Genomic DNA, 20859 nt, shown 5'->3' on the forward strand with positions numbered 1-20859 from the left:
TACGGTTTCCGAAAAGAAATCTTATTTTATACTTCCTGATATGCATGTCTCTATTCCTACTCCTGTTGTGACACCTCCGCCCCAGATTGGGAGCAAAGTGGAGGAAGATTTTACTGTTTTAGATATTGCAGGAGCTGGTTTGGGGAAGGAAGAACCACATGTTGCTCCAGCTGTGAAGGAGCCAATTGTTCAAAGAGGTGGTCTAGGATGCCTTAGCTATGGCACGGATGAGGAGCCCGAAGATGAGCGGTCAAAGCAACGGAGTCGATGCGGATTCCGACGAGTCGAGGAGGTCATTGAGTGGGAAGATGTCCGACATGTTGATCCGTTGAGCTTGTCGGATGATGAGGTTGAGAAGAGTGCCGCTGAGAAGATGAGCACTGTTGAGGCTACCTCTTGTGGCCAGAAGCCAGTCAAGTGGGCCATTCCATGGCCGTTCTTGATCAACTATTAGTTGATTGAGACTTCTTCAAAACATTTACATTTTATTTGCTTTTGAACCTTTTTATTTATTGCTTTTGTGGGCGCGAGACTTCGCAATTTATTTCGTTTGCTTAGGATTTTAAACACTTAGGATGGTTACTTTGGGTTTTGCGCAATTTTGGGCGCGTATTATTGTGCATTTGCAGGTTTTTAAACCTTATTAGCTCATGTTCTCGAGCTAATTGAGAAATCAGAAAGTTACAAGAAGATATTTCGGTCGATCGATCGACCCTTATGGTCGATCGATCGAGCTGCCTGATTCAGGAGCTTCGTTCTGTTCCTGGTCGATCGATCGGGTGAGATGGTCGATCGACCGTTACTCTTCTTTGTACCTATTAACGACCTCTCCCCTGCTGTGTTTGGTCGTTTTGCGGAATTGAGGGAGTCTTTCCTTCTCTTTATTTTCCGACATAATTATGTTTTCTTCAATTTCTTCATCTTATGCACATTGTACCGCTTCAAAGAAAATTGTTTTCTCGGACTTATGCGTGGTTCTTTTGTCTTTTCAGGTACTTATTGGTAGCACTGCTAGCTACTGAAACCTCCTAGTTCACGCTGGTTTGGGGAGGTTTCCTTTTGCTGCGCTTAAAGTCTTGTGAGTTCCAAGTCCTTACTTCATGTCTTGTTTAGTTTATCTTATCGCAAATTCCCGTTTCTCTTTTCTTTCATTACATGATTTTGCACAATGGGGACATTGTGTGATTTGGTTTGGGGAAGGGTTTTGCATTGCATTCATATGTTTTATTGCATTTCTGTTTCACGTTTATTGCACTTCAGTTTGCATTTGTTATTTCATTTCCCTTATATATACCAAAAATTCAAAAAATGTTGAAAAAAATCAAAAATTGCACGTTTATTTTAGCATATAGGTCGAGTCGGAACGGTAGTATTTCAATGATGACATTGCATTTGCATCTGTTTTTTGCCTAAACCTTGCTAATTGACATGTTATTAGTAGAATCATATGCATAGTCTACGAGTTTTCGTTAACTTATTTGCTGGACCTTAGACTTGACTTAGATTTATGGCAAACTACATCATTTTCTGAGATTTAGAGCCTATAACTGGTGACATCTATGACCAGTTTATCTAGGATTGTGAGTAGTACTCCTTATGAGACATGTTACATAAACGTGCATAAATATGAACTTAATCTGCTTAATACATGTATGCATTCGGTTTGTGGTTAGTTGACACATGTGGTAGATGTCCCCTTTTCTCATTTTACCCATAAGCTCCACACTGCCAAAAACAGCCTTTATGTCTCATTACTACATCCTACAATTAGCCTGCCCTTGTCAAGCTAGTAGTTTATGTTTTTGGGATTGTTACTACGTTTTTGGTGGCAAATGCTCTTTTGAGATGATGATTGGAAAATGAAAAGAAAAGGAAAGAAAGAAAAAAAAAAAAAGAATAATGATTCGAAAAAAAAAAAGAAAAAAAAAGAGTGCTGTACTGTATAGGCAGTCGATCGACTGGCATCATCGGTCGATCGACTGGGACCCGAGAAGAGAAAGAGAAAAAATCATTTCGCACGATTCAAGTCTTTATCAAATGGCGATTTTTGCTCCCATGTTTCATTTATATATTATGGGGAGTTGATTTATTACGGAGATTGTGAGTTTTGTGCTTGCTATAGCACCGGTCAATTAAAGTTTGAGAAAGAAGTGGATATTGTCATATGGTTTTGTTACGGTACTAGCTTAATCACCTGTACCCCCACATTCCCATAAATGTTTTGCCTTTCCTGCCCATTACCTCACATATCCCATAGATAACTCGGCATGTGTCATGGTCATTTGTTCGGTTGGAATGCATATATACGGTTGTAGAGATTGTTTTCATATTATATTGCAGGCATGTTCTTATAGGTCGTAGTTAGGTGAGTGTCACCAACAAAATGAATTCTTTCTATCTTATATTTATATTCACCTGTATTTATTGAGTGATTTGAGCGACCCGTGAGAGTCCAATTTGATAAGTCTCTATAGTCAACGGTTCAGCAGTTTTTAACGACTCTATAACTCGTTTGCATGACTCACATCTCTAATTGATTGTTGGTTGTGCATTAAATTGGTTTAGGCTATTCAATTGCATTTCGCTCTGAGATTGAACTCGTTCCTTTAGATCGAGTCTAGTTCTTGCTTGGGGACAAGCAAGGGTTTGGTTTGGGGAAGTTTGATGCGTGTCTTTTATATGATGTTTTACACCCTATTTTGCACGCATTTCAGAGCTCATTTTTGTAGTTTAAGGCTACTATTTGCCCCATTTCGTCTACTTTCGTATTTTTATGTAATATTTCAGATTTATGCGGAAATGAGTAGATATGAGCTAAATCCGTCCCCGAGTATCTTGCACTGCATTTGACATGAAGTATTTACTTAAGGAACGAGCTTGGTGCGCATTTCAAGGCCCGAAAGACAAATCCACGAGAAGTTAGAAGTCAAGAATCAGCTAAAGCGATCGATCGTGGCTCCTTAGTCGATCGACCAACCCACGACTTCCAGGAACTACTGTGCATCGCAGACCAGTCGATCGACCGGTCATAGTGGTCGATCGACCAAACCGCTACTTCAGACGTGAATCAATAGATCGAGAAACTTGAAGCCCAAAGCTATGTTAGGTTTAGGAATAAAGTTACGTGAGTTTGCTATATAACGTAACCTAGTTTACAGAGATATTCATTCAGAAAATTATCTAGTTTTCCTTGAGTTCTTTATCAGTTTTAGCATATCAAATAATTAGGGTTCGGGATATTGCTTTCGTTCGTTCTTTTAATCTTTCCGCTACCATCCATCTTCACGGTATTTTCCTCTGCTTATTTTCAGTTTCATTACTTTATCGTTCTTAGGATAGAATTGTTAGTTAGTTTCCCGAAACCATAATTATCGTTTTATGCTAGCCTTTTATTCCATCAATTTAAGTATGAATTCAGTAGTTAATTTCGTTAATTCCATTATTTTTATCATCCCTAGTATGAGTAACTAAATTAATTGTGCTAGGATGTAGGGGAACTGTAGTTAGGCGGCATTAAAATTAACACGGCCTGAAATCGCTTGCCGGTCGATCGACTGGGTTCCCTGGTCGATCGACTGGCCACGCTGAGATTGTTTCGTTTTAATTGTTTTAATTGTTGTGTTTGACGAATCGAGTGCACGCGACTAATTGAATACTTAGGATTCGACTGACCCAATAAAGATCGAAAGATAGGGAAGGGAGATAGCCTACTTAATTAAGACGACTAGATTAATTAAATCGAAAGATAGATTAATTTAGACCTTTAGTCACTTTTCAGGACGAAAGTCAGTATTAGTGATATTAGGGACTTGTAGCAAGATCGAAAGATGCTACCTGTGAGAGTGGACCGAAAGGACCTCTTATTTTCCCGTCTCACGTGATTGTTTTCGACCTACCTAGTTTGCTGCCGCCGAAACTATAGTGAACCGATCATCCTTGCACCCTTTTTATTTCTTGATTTTATCCGTTTATTTAGTTTACTGTCTTTATTTGCCTTTAGCTATAGACCAAATCAACCCAACCCCCACACACTGTTACCTTAGACTGAAATTAGACATCTAATAATTACATCTGCCTCTCTGTGGTTCGACCCTGTTACCACTAGCTTTTGTTAGTCTTAATAGGAAATATAAATTTTATTTTTGGTACTCACAACGACGGGTATCATTTATTTCTCCACGGTTGCTGCTGCCTCAGAGTCTGTTTTCTCTTTGACACCACGCCAGCTTGCTTTATGGCAGTCTCAGCAGGGTTCTCACTCCTCTGATTGGTTACGTGCGGTTCCTATCTCGGAGTTGGGTCAGACTATGAACGGGAGGACTTACTGTAGTGTGCTGGGGTATCATCTGGGTGATCCGTTATTCACGGTATCTAGGCCCTGTCCGGATTGCTCTCGGGTTTTTGCTGAGGATGTTTTCGGGGACCACGTTGTTTCTTGTACTGGTACTGTGGGCGTTAAACATCGGCATAACCTTGTCCGGGACACTGTTTTCGACATCTGCTATAGATCTGGTATTACTGCGGGAAAGGAGGTTGATATCAGTTTGGTTGATGGACATGGTGGCTCTCTTCGTCTGGCGGATTTATTGCTTTATTCTTGGGACAGGGGGCGTGATGTGTGCGTTGACTTGACGGGTTCTTCTCCTTTCCTTTGACTCGGTGGGATGACAGATTTTGCGCTGGCGGGTTGTCGGCCCGTCTTTGCTCAGCGAAAGTGTGCTAAGTATGGGGATTTGTGCGCGGTAGCGGGTTATGGTTTCCTTCCTTTCTCTTTCTCTTCGCTTGGGGAGCTGGGTTCGGATGCTGTTGTCTTGCTCAAGCGGATCCAGAAATTCTCGGTATCTCAGGATGCGGGGGCTCGGGTGGCCGCTTACATTTTTACTATACTTAACTTTGTTATTGCTAAGGGTGTGGGAGCCCAGATTGTCTCTCGGCTCCCCTCCAATTTCATGTAAACTTTTATTTTTCTTTTAATGAAAGCTGTGCGCATCCTTCCATAAAAAAAAAATAAAAAAAAATAAAATAAAAATAATAATAATAATAAAGCATTATACTCACAAATCATTAAGACTTCATTGGTAATTGACTTATCTTTATATAATCACAAATAAGTTAAGTTGCAAATATGGTATAGACTCATAAAGACGAGCACATCAAATCCTTCTCTTATTTCAAGTGTTTGTACACTCCTAATATAAAGTTGAGAATTTGTCAGTTATCTCACTCGGTTAACAACAATATGGCTTGATTAGTGATTTATATACCTTTATGACTATATGTAATCACAAATATTAATTTGTAAACTATGTAGCTAAAAAGAAAGTAGGCATCCAAAGATTAAAACTGATAAAATAATTTAATTAAGATATTATATATTTGGTATAACTTTGACACCATTTTATAAAAATAAAAAATAAGACTAATAAAGCATACATACTTTTGCTATTGCAAATATCGAGATATTAAACGCAATGTTCAACAACTTCTTATAAAACATAATATTACAAATGGCACGTGCATCGCACGGGCATTAAATCTAATATATTTATAAAAGAGGCTTTTTTCGAGTAATTCTAAACTGTTCACATCATCAAAAACTAATTTAAGAAAGTTTCATAAATAATAATTTTTGATTTTTTCGAGCAATTTTAAGCTGTCCACATCATCAAAAATCAATTTAGAAAAGTTTTATAAATAATAATTTTTGATGTAAAGAATAAAGTGGAGAATCTTTTAATTATTATAATATAGTATATAGTATATATTTCCTAATTTGTATTCAAGTCATGTTTCTATTTTTTACATGAAAACTTTTACATTTCATTTGTCAAAAAAATATTATTTAAAAAATTATGAAAATAATATAATTAGATTCGTGGTAAAAAATGCTATCATTAGAGTATAAATTTCATATAATTTGCATATGTTAAAAATTGTGTATTTCATAGTATATGTTATATGTCTCACATTGAAAAATAATCTTGTTGAGATAAATATACTATGTATAAATAATATAATTGTACCACATCGAAAGATTGGCATAAAGTGGGGTGATCCTATGATTATAAATAAGAGGCATCCTTAGAACTTATGTATCAACCCAAAAATTTTTGAGTCTGTTAAGTATTGTCTTAGAGACCTCTTAAGAGTTTCTATCATTATCTCTAAAATATGATATATATTTTCCATCAAAAAAAAATATGATATATATTTTCTATATTATAATTAAGTGAAGTTTATAATTTTTATATAAAACTTATACCATTTGACAAAAAAAACATCGTAAAAAAAGTATGAAAATTATGTAATTAGATTCATGGCAAAAAAAAAAAATGTTATCAATAGAGTATTGGTTTCATATTATTTGCACACAATTTAAATATGATAAAAAAAATAGAAAAAAAACGTACGAATATTAATAGATAGTATAATATTTGCTTATTATTAAATCGGGTTAGATGTCAAAGTAGGTTCGAAAAAATATAGTTATTTCTAAGTATATTATTCGTTCCACATTGAAAAATAATGGAGGTATTATGAATATACTATGTACAAATATTTGAACTGTCCCACATCAGAAAATTATCATAAGGTGGGGTGATCTCATGATTATAAATAAGATTCATCCTTGAAACTTACTTATCAACCCAAAATATTTTGAGTCTCTCAAGTATTATATTAGAGAGCTCTTATATATTTTAAGTCTCTCAACTATTGTCTTAAATAGCTCTTATAAGAGGTTGTATTAACCGCACACCGCAGTTACAACAATAACATACAAATATTAATCACGTAAATAATTATAAAGGCGATTACATATTAGTGATATTATGATATGGTTATTTTAAGACAATCGATAGTATAAATAACTTCACTATTGTTAAATCACAACTTAAAATAAAATGGTGCTAAATATACGTAAATTGGTTATTAATTTGTCATAAATAATGATAATCTCTACACTAAGATAGAAAATTTATAAAATATAATAAAATCAGGTGTTATATAAAAAGATCGTGAATACACAAACAAATCAATAATTAGCTTTTTATTTTGATAAATAGCAGAATTAAATCTTTTTAACTTTCAAATATAGGTAATTATTATGTCTCATAACATTTGAGTAAGACTAAAACATAACTTTATTTTTAAATATTTATCGAAATTGCACCAGAAAAAAAAATTAGCATTTTACATTTACTTATACATTTTATTGATTCTTCAATTTCATATTAAAATTCGTGTTAGGAAAAAAAAATATGTAATTTAAACAAGTAGATTAGCGAAAATACTTATTCTATATTCCCAAAGATCAATAATTGCATAAGCTAGGTGGGTGATCCTATGATATAGTTAAAAATAATTATGAAAATAATATAATTAAATTCATGGTAAAAAAAAATGTTGTTATAAAAGTATAGGTTTCGTATTATTTGCACATATTATAGATGGTATAATTCTTAGTGATATATCCTAAATTGAACGTGTAAATAATAGAGTTATCCCACATCGAAAGATTAGCATAATATGGGTGATCCTATGACTATAAATAGAATTCATCCTTAAAACTTAGGTATCAACCCAAAATATTTTGAGTCTCTCGATCAAGTATTGTCTTAGAGAGTTCTTACAATATGATATAAAAAATAATGTGGAGAATGTTTTAATTATTATAATACACATTTTCTATATTATATTTAAGTGATGTTTATAATTTTTATATAAACACTTATACATTTCATTCGACAAAAAGTATCGTAAAAAACAAAAATTATGGAAATTATATAATTAGATTCGTGGTAAAAAAAATGCTAGCATTAAGGTATATATTTCTTATTATTTGCACATATTTTAATTATAATAAAAAAAATGTACGAACATAGTATAGTACTAAGTACGAAAAAAATGGTGTATTTCTTGGTATGCTATTTGTCCCACATTGAAAAATAATATAGATACAGTTAATAAAATAAAGTATAAAGAGTCTATTGGGGTTATCCTATATTCCTATGATTATAAATATAAGTCATATTTGAACTTACGTGTCAGCAACCTAAAATCTTTTGAATCTTTTAAGTATCGTCTTAGAGGTCTCTTATTAGAGTTTCTATTATTATCTCTACAATATCGAGATTTATTTATTATTTGTTTTTCTCGCATAAATAATAAACGGTAGGTGTCTATGTATTTATCTTCTATTTTCATTAAAAATAATATTGTAATCATATGTAAACAAATAATTATATGTAAAAATTAAAGCCTCATAATATTTTTTTCATTATAACTAAGTTAATTACCCCGTGCAACGCACGAGCTTTCAACCTAGTATTTATTAGTCAAGAGATGAGTTGTATCATTTAGAGTTGGCATAAAGGGCCGCGGGCTGGCCAGGCACGGCCCATGGCCCGGCCCGGTGAGAAAATCGAGGAAGCACGGGCACGGCATGACTGGGCTTGAGACGGGATCCGACACGATTTTCTTCAGAAATTCGTTCCCAAGCACGGCACGGCCTAAGCACGGTGGAGCCTGGCACGCACCAGGCACGATGGGCCTGGCACGGCCCGGCCCGAAGAATAGCCTGTTGTCATTTATTAAACAAAAAGTACACTAATATTTAATAAAATATATATTTAAACCATTAATCATCATTTATTAAACAAAAGTACATTACTATTTAATAAAATATATATTTAAACCATTAATCATAATTTATTAAACAAAAAGTACTAAAAATATATCAATTATATAACATTTTTTTTTAAAAAAAAAAAAGTTAAAGCACATGGGCCGGCCCACGGACATGGCACGAAAAGCCCATGGGCCAGGCACGGTCCGAGCACGAAAATGACCGTGCCTTGAGCGGGCCACGGCGTAGGTTTGGATCAGTGGGCCTAGCACGGCACGGCCCGAGAAGCCCAATATTCGTGCCTGGGCCGGGCCAATTTTGGAGGAAGGCACAACGAGCCGGTACGCGGGCCGGCCCAACACAGCCTATTGCCTACTCTAGTATTATTGTTATGTACGTATCTAAAAAGACGAACCACGTGTATGTTTGTGGAATATTATTACCATCATTCATTCATTGTATTAACACATATAAATACGAGTAGATTTTCTGAAAGACGGTCTCTTAATAAATTTATTGAGAGGTTAATTTATAATTTTAAGAAAAAATGGCACTAAAGGTAATAAAATAGATTCAAATCATAAATAAAGATAAAATAGGTACATTTATTATGTAAATAGATACAAAATTATCATATCATGATTAACAAAGGGTACGGAAGACTAGTTTCTCAATAATTTATTAAAAACCATCTCTCTCAAATAGTACACAAATAAAGATGATGTAGTTTCTATTTTTCTTTTTAGACAACTTGGAAATTTCCTCCATATACACACATTTTAGACCCTTTTTAGACATAATTTCAGTTTTTATGAATTCATTACAAGCATGTTTGGCCCTATTTTTAAAATATAGTTTCTGTTTTTTAAAAGTAATTTTCAAAAAACTTTTTTTTTTTTTTTTTAAAAAATTAGGGTATGTTTGGTTAAGCTCATAATAAGTGCTTTTTATAATTTCTAGTGTTTGGCCTAATTTACTTGTTTTAGTTTATTTTGAATTCATTTATTGTTGTATAAATATATTTTCTATCAACATATATAGAAATATAGAATCATAGATAAATGAAATATGTACGAATTATACGATATTGTAAATTATACTATAAGACTGTTGTATAATATGACTGCTTAAAAACTCGCCATTTTATGTTAAAAAATGACAATGTTTTATTTTTTATTAAGTGACTAATTTTTATTAGTGGTCACTTTTTAACATAAAGAAATGATCACTGTTTATCGTAAAATGCTCACTTTGTGTCTCTCGCAGTCTCGCTCCATGCGATGGTGGTGCACAATAATTACTGTACTTAGTATAGTATAATTTATTGTGAATATAATTTATGCATAAAAGAATGTCAGTTAATAGATCCTACAACCAGTTGTATTCAGTTGTATGCTCTAGAACCTGAGATATATAATAAAATTTCCGAGTTTTGTTTTAAAAAAGTCGAGCTATACCATAAATTTTCTGAACTCACTCACTTAATCATAAAAAAAAAATTAACTTCAAGAAAGCTCAAAAAAATTACACATAAGCTCGATAAGATATAACTTGGTTGTATGATTTATTGTACCACTTGAGGTATAATGTTTTTTTTTTTGGTGACAAAGGAACCCACAGTCGCTACCTTCGGTGCGCACTGGGTAAACCCTCAGGTGTACGTAATAGCCTGCAAACCCCGTATACCAGGTAAGTCACCCGAGGGTGACAGGCTCGAAGTCTATTAGGCATGGACTCAGGCCAAGAATGCTCCACAAGATTTTGCTCTTGGGGAGGCTTGAACCTGGGTCTCCTGGGAATTTCACCCAAGTTTTAACCACTAGACTCCACCCTTGCGGGCGAGGTATAATGTTATTTGTGAAAGAATGTGGCCTTTTTTAAGTTTTTTCTTAATCATTTCATGATACTTGTAATTTTTTTTAATTAGTGCCCATTTTTATAATACTAGACTATAAATATGTATTTTATTGTATGGTTTTGTAATGTTACAAGTAACATAAGAGATCACAAATTTTATTTATTTACATAATTTGACAAAAAAAAATAATTTACGATAACGTTACGTCATGCCTTGAAATAATAATTTGCCTAAAGAAAGTTGAAAGTTTATAATTGTTGGTCTTGGAAGAAATAGAAACAGAAGCATCAAATTGATGCTTTTGTTTTTGGGGGGTAAAAAAGTGGATTTGAGCTTTACAAAAACCGTTTCTATTTTTTAAAAACTGGGTGTTTGGCACAGCTTCTAGTTTTGGGAAATAAAAACACTTTTTTAAACACATACTACATTTCAATTCAGCTCAATATTGTTGTTACTCCATAATAATCCATATTATTTTTGTAAATATTATTATTTAATTCTCCTCAAAAGGAAAGTAGGACAATAAAAATGGGATAAAGTGAGTATTAGCGAAGTAAGTATTAAGTTAAGAAGATCAAACAATAATGGTTTATCTTATTAAGCATATATATGTAATGTAACCCGACTCTTTGGGTGAGATGCTTCAGCTTTCGGGCTACCCCGTAAGTTTTTATGCAATATTACAGGGTTACGAGACAAGATGGTGTTCGAATTATAGATAAAGTATGATTCGTGTGATAACTCATACTCAATTAAAATAATGTTAAAAAAAGGGTTTTATGAGACGTCACAAACTTGTTGTGACCGTGACACACCAAATACTTGCTAATAATAATGATTAAGGAACACAAATGATGTGTAAATGGATGAACAATATCAGTCCTACCAACAAAATATGCGAAGTACTCTTAATTTGTACAGGTTCTAATACCGGAGGTATATATAACAAAACTTAATCGGGATTATTTATGCAAAAAAGTTTCCCCGAGCCGCCGCAAGTACAAGCTCATCTCGTAGATGTGCGGGCAATTGCAATTTGAAGGGCAATGCATAGTAGTGCTAATAAAGTAAACGAGTGCCTGTAATGTAGGTTAGAAATATTGGTGATCAATTAATCATATGCGGGCACGATGGCGTCTAGTGACTTCAGGTCGCTGCAAAGCTTGGGCGCTCGCTCATTCACAAAAGTGTTGAATAAAATGAAACAACAATTGAATCGAAAGTCGAAACTGCTTTAAATTGTGGTGTGGGAGAAACTTGGAATTAAATTGCCGACTTTATTGATATATAAACATTTAGAATGATTATATTTGGAATTAAATTATAGTACATAGTTTCCTAAAACAGGGGTACATTACTAGCATTCTAAACGTTCCGTAAAATACACACACATTAGAAACAAGATGCTTCTAACCAGGTAATTGGTACCCCATGTTTATGCATGTTTCGGTTCTATGACCAGTTTACAACAAGTTTTCTGCTGCAATAAACAAGGTCACCAAACTCCTTCCTTGGACATTTTGAGGAAGTGTGACAGCATAAATTTAGGAAGCTCCACCTTCGCCGACTTTTTCTTCTTTATCTTCGTTGTCTTCACCATTCCCGGACCCCTACTTTGGGTCTCTGTAACTGAGACCAGGTTGTAAAACTGTTCCACAACCCCAATAGTCAGAGTAGTATTACACACAAACACACGCATTTTTAATGGTACAAAGTAGTATTACACAAACATATCATTGTCAATTGTCATGTTACAATGAGTGGAAATAGAGACAAGTCCACCAAGATGAGATTGATGTTTTATATAGTTGTGGTCAACCATCGGTAACCGAACTAGTATGAAACTATGAATTCATGTTGCAAAATAAAATGTACTCTCTCCATCCCAAATTTGCTTCACCTACTATGGTCCTAATGTATACATCTCAGTGTCTCGTGTAAACATTACTTGAAGGCATAATATATAGTTAGAGTTTAATCATACTCCTGAGAAGGGAAGAGGTGTAGATGAAAACTTTTTAAGGGATGGCTTCATTAGTTTCTTTTCTAAATCACATCCTAACATTTTAACAGTTTTCAGAAAATGGAATCTATGATATAGGTAAAAACTAAAGAACTTCTGTCAAGTGATATACTGGGGAGGAAATTGTATATGCAGCACCAATTCACCAAAGCATAGGCACGTGTGTATGTTTAGCCTAAAGCAATTACCTCACACACGCCATGGAGCAGCAACCTATGGAAAGGGTCTTGGACCTGAAGCACCAGAAAATCTGAATCCTTTTCATCTTCAATAAATGTTCGTATGCATTTCTGGAAATCAACAGAAGTAATACTTAGGAAAGATGAGAAAGATAATGTATGCAACCAAAGCTGGAAAGGAGGAGGGGACACTCTAATGAAACTAGTATATGACTTTTAATATAATGATTTTATTTCTCAAACGTCTCTTAATTTTTTGGACCAAATTCTAGAAAATTTAAATTTACAGTGTCTTTATTCACTTGGATTTACCACATTTTCTCTTTTTAGGATGTCTAAAATTTAAATCAATTCACTACTACATTTTCAGTTTAGCTAAAAGTTAAGTAGAGAACACATAAAACCCTCCCATGTGCTTATGTAATTATGTAAGAGTGTAACCGCCAAACTTCTCTCACATAAAAATAATCTTCTAAGACTTGGTCCAAAGCAAATGTGGTGATTACAATTGAAGTGAGTACTCATTTATGTTTTAGACACATGTCCCCGTATCCGTAGACCTTAGGCTTATTTCAAGACAGGGTTCCCATGTCTAGGAGATTAAGTCATGCTAAGGGAAGAACTTGGACATATCAACACCCACATCTGAACCCAAGTAATATAGTCTCACAAACTCTAGTAAATTACTAAGAGTTTGCCGATGACTGCTTTGAATATCAGTGTTTTTAACTTGTCTGGTCATCAGGCACTCATGCAGTGAAAATGAACTAGGACATTATGTACCACAGTAGCAAAAATCCATTCAGGTTCTTCAATATTTGGACACAATATCACGACTGAGGGAAAAGAAAATGAAATTAAACTGGTCGATGAACTCTTGTATTCTCTATTTTTCTTTTATAAAGAAACACGGGAATGTGAAGCAGGCGCTTTGTGGCATGGCAAAAAAATGTGACAGGAATAAAAATGGATCTTTGATCCTAGGCATCATCTGCATAAAATCAAGGCAGGCGGCAGATCCTAGAGATGAACATTTTGATTAAGTTTGGTCTGATGAAGAAAAACATATCCACTCCCATTTGGAAAATTGTTTTCAGGTTGAGAGCTTCCTTGGACATAGCCAATCACATCCTTTTGGAGTCAGCATCAAAGCAAGAAGGGCAGATGTGAATATATGGGTATCACATTTATCTATAATGATAACTGATGTTGTGGTCAATAACCCTTCCAAACCAGTTTCTCAATTAAGAGCCCACTAACTTAGATAAAGGCATGTCCATAGGAAGCCGCAAGCACTGCCAGTCCTTTGATCCCGAGAAGTGTGTGTAGCGCTGTAAAAGCCTCAATGACTTTATGGCTCATTTCTATGACAAATTATGATATAGATTATTCACCAAGATATGTGCACTGAAGTTTAGTGTTGTTTGAAGTCTGGCCATGCTCAAGGGTGTACACAATACTTTCAATTTGATTTATTAACCCAAAACTAATATCATCTTATCTCCTGTTACAATGTCCTATATAAAATTATTTTAAAGATCCTCACCAATAGGTCTCTTATTCAATAACACTACAGCACATTCCACATTTTTGATTTCATTAACTGATTGCTCATCTTACCACCAACTAGGATAACTTTAACAGTAAACACTAATTCAATAAGAGACAATCTAATAACATAAAATGATGGATGCAGAAGCTTGGAAATGAATCTCCAAGGGGAAAGAACTATAATTCATCGTAAAAATGATATCCTAATCAGCAATACAACCGCTTTGCTAATATATATTGCTAGAAATTATAATTTGATTGTTTAGCACCATCAGTTTATTATATTATGATCTTCAAAATAACCAGAGATCAATAACCACATTCCATAATATGTAGTATGTGCGTAAAACAGCAAGGAAAAAAAAAAGCACGCAAACAGATGACAATCAAAAGACACTATATAGCAAATACCTCATAGCCCTCAATGAGATCCGGGAGAAAGCTACGCCGGAGTGCTTCCCTTGTTCGGCAATCAATTCTATGCCATGCATCTATGACTGCCGTCTTATCAGAATCAACATGACTTTTGCGCTTCTGGGAGCTATGCCTCACAGACTTCAGAATATTAGCCTAGAAAAGAAGAAGTTGTTAAATCATTAAAAATAATGACAGCACATGATTTAGAGACTGGTCAAGTGTTCGTCCCCCAACAATGTATTAAGTGGCAGGACAATAAAAGTCGAAATGCTTAAAACTTTAAACATTCAAAACCACGATACTTCCAACAAAATTTAGTATGTAAATATGTGACGATACACAAAATGAAACATGTTATAGATGTCATTTATGATACTGAGAATTTCAAACTATTATAATAAAATCCCAGCATCCATAATAATGTGAAAAAAGCAATTCCAAAAAGTCTTTTTTTTTTCTAGTCGTAATGTTAATTGAGTCATCTGCAAAACAATATGTGCTTTTAACTTTTGAAAATCATAAAAGGCTACTACATGTTTAAGACATTTTACGTTCTTACGGCCTAATCTTATTACCTTTGAATATTAGATGAATCTTTAAGAAAATAAGCTAATGAGGATTTTATGAGAAGGAAAGCACAAGACCTCTTTATCCATGTCAATAGTCCTAAATTTGTCCCACTCGGCCACATTTGTCATGCTAAATGGTGATTCTGGAACCTCCTCACCTGTTCATTGAGCCTTAAATCAATAACAATAAACGTCGTCTGAGGAAAAAAAATTGTCGTTGAATACAAGTTATAAAACCTAATACTCTGTATTGTCTAATAACCCTACTCTCCCTTAACGGTCTCATTAATAAGCATAAGGAAAGTTTGAATCAACAGATAGCAATTCAGAACAGTCCTTGGCAAATTGTCAGACCGAAAAACAAAGGTAATTTAAAATGACATGCCATGAATATTACCCCAAGGTGGAGGAGCGAATAATCCCCTAATTTCTTCCGCATTTAGACGAGGGACAAGCTCCATTAAAAGTCGATCATTCACTAATCTACGTGATCGTCGATTGCTGACCTGAACCATGTTAAATGAAGCAGTTGTAAAAAAACATTAAATTGTAAAAACATAAGTATTACATTGACATCCATAAGCGAGAGGAACCCGGTCCATTGAGATCCCTAGTTGGAGCGACTTAAGAGCCTACATTTTAATTTCTAGCCCATTATAGTATTATACTGTATATAACCAATTCCTACGGAGTTGATATCCTTACTACGCCACCCTTTACATTTTTCACCACGTCAGGTTCGCGGATTTTACGGTCTAACATGCCGGTCTAACATTTTGCGGCAAGAATCATTGGTGCATACTTCACCGTGGACAACAACAACAACAACATCAGAGCCTTAATCCCAAAATGAAATATCATCACAAAAGGTTGCCTCAAAACTTGAAAATGTAAACAGAGGGATTTTAAAACAGAAACTTTCTTTTATAAAAACTTAAAATTTAAATCGAGAGAAAAGGTTAAAACGATTTTTAAAAACCGAAATAAGTTAAGGACCAATGAATTGTAAAATCTATAAGAAAGTGGTTGTTGAAAAAGTGTGTAATAAGGAGAGAAAAATAAATAAATTAATTTCTTTAAATTAAATAAATAAATAAAAACACTTCAAAAATCAAATCTAAAAAAATGGATCCTCCATATAGTGTTGAAATGTAAACCTTATTACACTTAATGTACTGGAGTCACCACCATTTTAGAGGCCCAGAGGTTCCTTCTCACAGCCAAACCATCTTAAATTTCAGGAATTTGGCTATAGCCACTTTTAAAATCACTCATTCCTTTTTTTACTGTGTCCGCACATTTCGACACTCATCTTGAATGTGAAATGTTTGCACTGGCACTAATCCAACGCCAATAAAAGTCTCAATGACTCTTCATTTAAATACAGAACTCCGTCTAATCCCCATCTTTATATAATAAAATCCATAGTCTAGACAACCCTCAACAACATTTTGAAAATAACATACTCCCTCCTTAGTCAAATCTCGGTCTTGTTCAATATATGCCTCCACAATTCCAACTTTGTATTTTAATCAATAATCGCAAACATCATGCAGGGATGTCGTCGAATATTGAATCCATAACTATAGCAAAGAGAAAAGGACTAAGTGCGGAACCTTGATGCAGATGGAATAGGAAATTATTAACGAATAGAAGTCCTTTGAAGATATTTTCACATTCAAAGATGCTAATCGCTTTTCAAGTCAATAAAAACCATATGCAGAATCTCTTGTCCGATGGTTTTCTCTCATGATAAAAAATCCAAAGATCTCCAGGGCCCAAATTGGTTTTCCGAGATTTTATCTCCTAAGGTTCGATTACCCGCTCCCCTGAAAGTTTAAGAAAAAACAATAACATCACCCACAAAGTGCTTTTTAATGGCATCTTGTTGCTCCTCCAAATCTTGTTGAAACCAAAGTATACCCATTCAAAAACCTCCAAACTTCTTGGGTAAATGTTAATCTTGTTACTTGGAACAATTGAAAAATACAAATTGCTTGGTGTTATCTCTACATCCCCAAAGGATGTCCATTGAATAAATTATCAAAGTAAGAACTCCATCTAGCCTTTATCTCGTTATCCCGAAAAGATCTTTCACACACCTAACTCTGATAGCAATTTATAGATAGAAGATCCTTGGTTTTTCTTTCCTTGTACTTTTCAAAAGTATAGCATTCACGTTTAGTCTTTATCGCTTGGTTCCACCAAGTGTGTCCTTACTTGATGGTCTATAGATGCCCCCTTTAGATTCCCTGATTCCTCGCCAAATCCTTTACAACATGCTCCAATTTATCCCATGTTGCATCAATATCTTTCTCCCTCGCATAATCCGACCAAATATCGCTACTTCCAACCTTATCCAAAAACGCTTGTTGGCTTTGATTCAATTGATGTGCCTCCCGATTATCTTAGGGTTCGTGAGTCTCGATTACCCCGAAAAGAAGAAATGGTATGTGTACGGCACTTTGCAGTATGTTGAATATGTACTCTTTCCTCCACACATTTTACCAAAAGAAGTCAATTTGACTAGCATTACCTCCACTTCTATAAGTCACCAAATGAGAATGTCTTTTCTCGAACCAAGTGTTCATTATACCCAAGTCATATGCCAAAGCAAAATCCAATATGTCACTTCCTGCTTCATTTCTCTCCCCGAACCCAAAACCCCCATGAATGTTCTCAAAACCAACTCGACTAGTACCCACATGCCCATTGAGGTCACCACCAATGATCAATTTCTCTCCAATAGGGACTCGTTCTACAACCTCTTCCAAATCTTCCCAGAAGGCTCGTCGAAAAGAAGCATCCAAACCTACTTGAGGTGCGTAAGCACTTATAACCGTCACCACCTCATCCCCGACTACAAGCTTAATACTCATAATCCTATCACTCTTTCTCGATACTTCTACCACATCATCAATGTAATCTTTATCTATGACAATACCCACTCCATTACGACTTTTGTCTTTACCCGTGTACCAAAGCTTATAACCCCAAGGCGCTATCACCCTTGCTTTATCTCCGACCCACTTTGTCTCTTGTAGACACATTATATGCACTCTCCTCCTTTTCATAACCTCCCCTACCTCAGCTAATCTCCCTGTCAAAGAGCCAACATTCCAAGTACCAAACCGTAACCTACTACCCTTCCTAAAGTCATGTCCTGATTTCTTTACCCGCTCGTGACCATGCTTCCTAGATCCAAACCTATTTGACACCACACCCATACTTCGAGGTGGCGCGCCGCTTTTGGGCGACGACCTAACAACCCTTGCATATTTTTCACTACACCCGGGTCCAGAAGATGTAGCGCACCCTTGCCTATTTGACACCACCCCCAGATGTAAAGATGGCGCGTCGCTTCCGGGTGACAAAAGGTTGACGCATAAAAATAATCACAAAAGGTTGAAACTTGAAACAGACAAACAGAAACCTACAATATGCACGCTAGCCGAGCTAAGACCAATGTTGTTCAGAGTAATATGGTAAAGAAATAAGCTCTTAAAAGTTCAATCCCAAATGGATATATATAGTGTTGAAATGTAAACCTTATTACACTTAATGTACTGGAGTCACCACCATTTTAGAGTAGAATTCAGCACACAGCACCTAACTAAATTTCAGGAATTTGGCTATAGTTAAAATACATGTTTTTTTACTGTGGTTTTTCGACTCTTCAAAAGATTGCACTGGCACTAATCCAACGCCAATAAAAGTCTCAATGACTAATCATAAATACAGAACTATGGTATATAACAAAAACATAGTCTAGACAAGTGAAATTTTGAAAGTTAACATACTCCCTCCGTCAATTCGCTTGTTCAATATATGTGAAGTGTATTTTAATCAAACGTATGCAATTCGATTGAACGAACGGAGGGAATAATTATTAACGAATAGAAGTAAGAAGTTCACATTCGATGCTAATCGCTCGAGAATCTCGATTTTTCTCTCAATCAAAGCTCCCCTAGATTTTACTGGTTCACCTGAAAGAGAAAAAAAACAATAACCCACCAAAATTAAACAACCAAAGTATAAAAAAACTAGCTTGGGTAAATGTTAATTGTTACTTGGAACAATTGAAAAAATACAAATTGAGGAAAAGGTGAACAAACCTTCATCACCAAAGATTGAAGCATAGAGAAGAAGATCCTTTTCTTTCTGAAGTATGTCGGGTGTCGCCATGATTATGTATGCAGCCCAAAAGATTGGAGCTTTGATTCAATTGATGTGTTAATTAGGGTTCGTGAGCGATTTAGAAGAAATGGTACGTGTACGTTTGCAGGTTGAATATGCGTTTTTAAAGATGGGGCAATGAATTGAATCAAATGAAGACAAATAAGACCAAGTTTACCAATGGTCAAAGGGTACAAGTTAGAATATGCTTTTCCTCCTATTTACCAAGGTCCAAACTTCAAACACCTTAGGTAAAGGTAACAAATAAGAATCTATACTTTTCTTACATTTCTATCATACTAAAAGTAATCTCCGGACACTTAACCACCTCAAACACATTCTCCATTTCATGAATCCAGTTATCAAGTAGATTCGGCGTGCCAGTTCCCTCAAATTCAGTGGGACGATGGCCGGCGATAGCAGTGCTAATGACGGATGCATTAACTACCACATATCTCCCCTTTCCCACGTTTTTGAGGACTTCAATGAGCGACTAATTTTGGTCAATCAAACGCTCTACCTCCTCGGTAGAAATGTTAGCAGATCTCGACGTAGCTGATGCTTTCTTTGGCGGCATTTTGAGCTTAAATAATAAGATAAACATAAGGACATATCCAACGGCTCATAACAATAATACGCCTGCCAAATAGAAGTACTCGGTCGAGTACATGAGAGCCACTCGGTCGAGTACCTACTTTACTCGACCGAGTACTCCACTTCCAGAAAGTGACTTAAAAGTCAACAATCCCCCACTATATTGTTATTTAAATTATGTTTCTTCATTGTCATTTGATTATCATTGCCTCGGGTAACCGAAATGGTGACGTTCTTATACCTTAAGTGGTCCTGGTAAGGCACTTGGAGTATGGGGGTGTCACAAAGTGGTATTAGAGCGACGATCCGAAACCTGTAACCAATGAACGTAATGAACATAGGGAGTCAAATTAAAATGAACCCGGGGTAGAAGTTGTAGGAGCTAATGCGAAGGCTTGGGAGACGTCCTAAAGTCGTGAACTCGCCCTACAATTTTGAATCGGTCACATGGGATATGAGTCGGGATCGCTATGTGTTTACCTTGTATGTTGTGTATCTATATAGTAAGGTGTTGTATGAATCGATGGATGCATGCATGGGGAGGATGTGAGATGTGTAGTAAAGGGTAATGATGATATGATTATATTTGTCGTCGATTTAATACATGAATTGCATGATAGTTGGTTTACAATGTTGTTTTGAATTGTTGGAAAAATACATGAGAATGATGAATGATGTGGTGGAAAAAGGAAGTAGTTCATATATGATAATATATGATGAATAATGATGTTGCAGGATGAATGATTTATAATGTGTCTATACTAGTAACATGTGATTAGGGGATTTGATATGATTTTACATAATTTTGTTTGCATAAAGTTATATAATAAGTTCATATAATTGTCTACTATGGTATCATATGTACT

The 20859-nt window shown here is 35.1% G+C and overlaps 1 protein-coding gene across 1 annotated transcript; it reads right to left on the bottom strand.

Moving 5' to 3' along the window:
- Nucleotides 1-11741: 11741 nt before the first annotated feature.
- LOC141639511 (uncharacterized) lies at nt 11742-19578 on the bottom strand. Its single transcript, XM_074448608.1, has 7 exons — nt 19339-19578; nt 19139-19209; nt 15621-15729; nt 15299-15381; nt 14649-14807; nt 12696-12797; nt 11742-12132 (listed from the first exon to the last, which is right to left on the bottom strand). Exons 1-7 carry the CDS (start codon nt 19406-19408, stop codon nt 11980-11982), a joined length of 747 nt encoding a protein of 248 aa, XP_074304709.1. The 5' UTR covers nt 19409-19578; the 3' UTR covers nt 11742-11979.
- Between the last annotated feature and the right edge of the window lie 1281 nt (nt 19579-20859).

This window comes from Silene latifolia, unplaced genomic scaffold, assembly GCF_048544455.1.
Source record: "Silene latifolia isolate original U9 population unplaced genomic scaffold, ASM4854445v1 scaffold_425, whole genome shotgun sequence".
In the NCBI taxonomy this organism is placed as follows: domain Eukaryota; kingdom Viridiplantae; phylum Streptophyta; class Magnoliopsida; order Caryophyllales; family Caryophyllaceae; genus Silene; species Silene latifolia.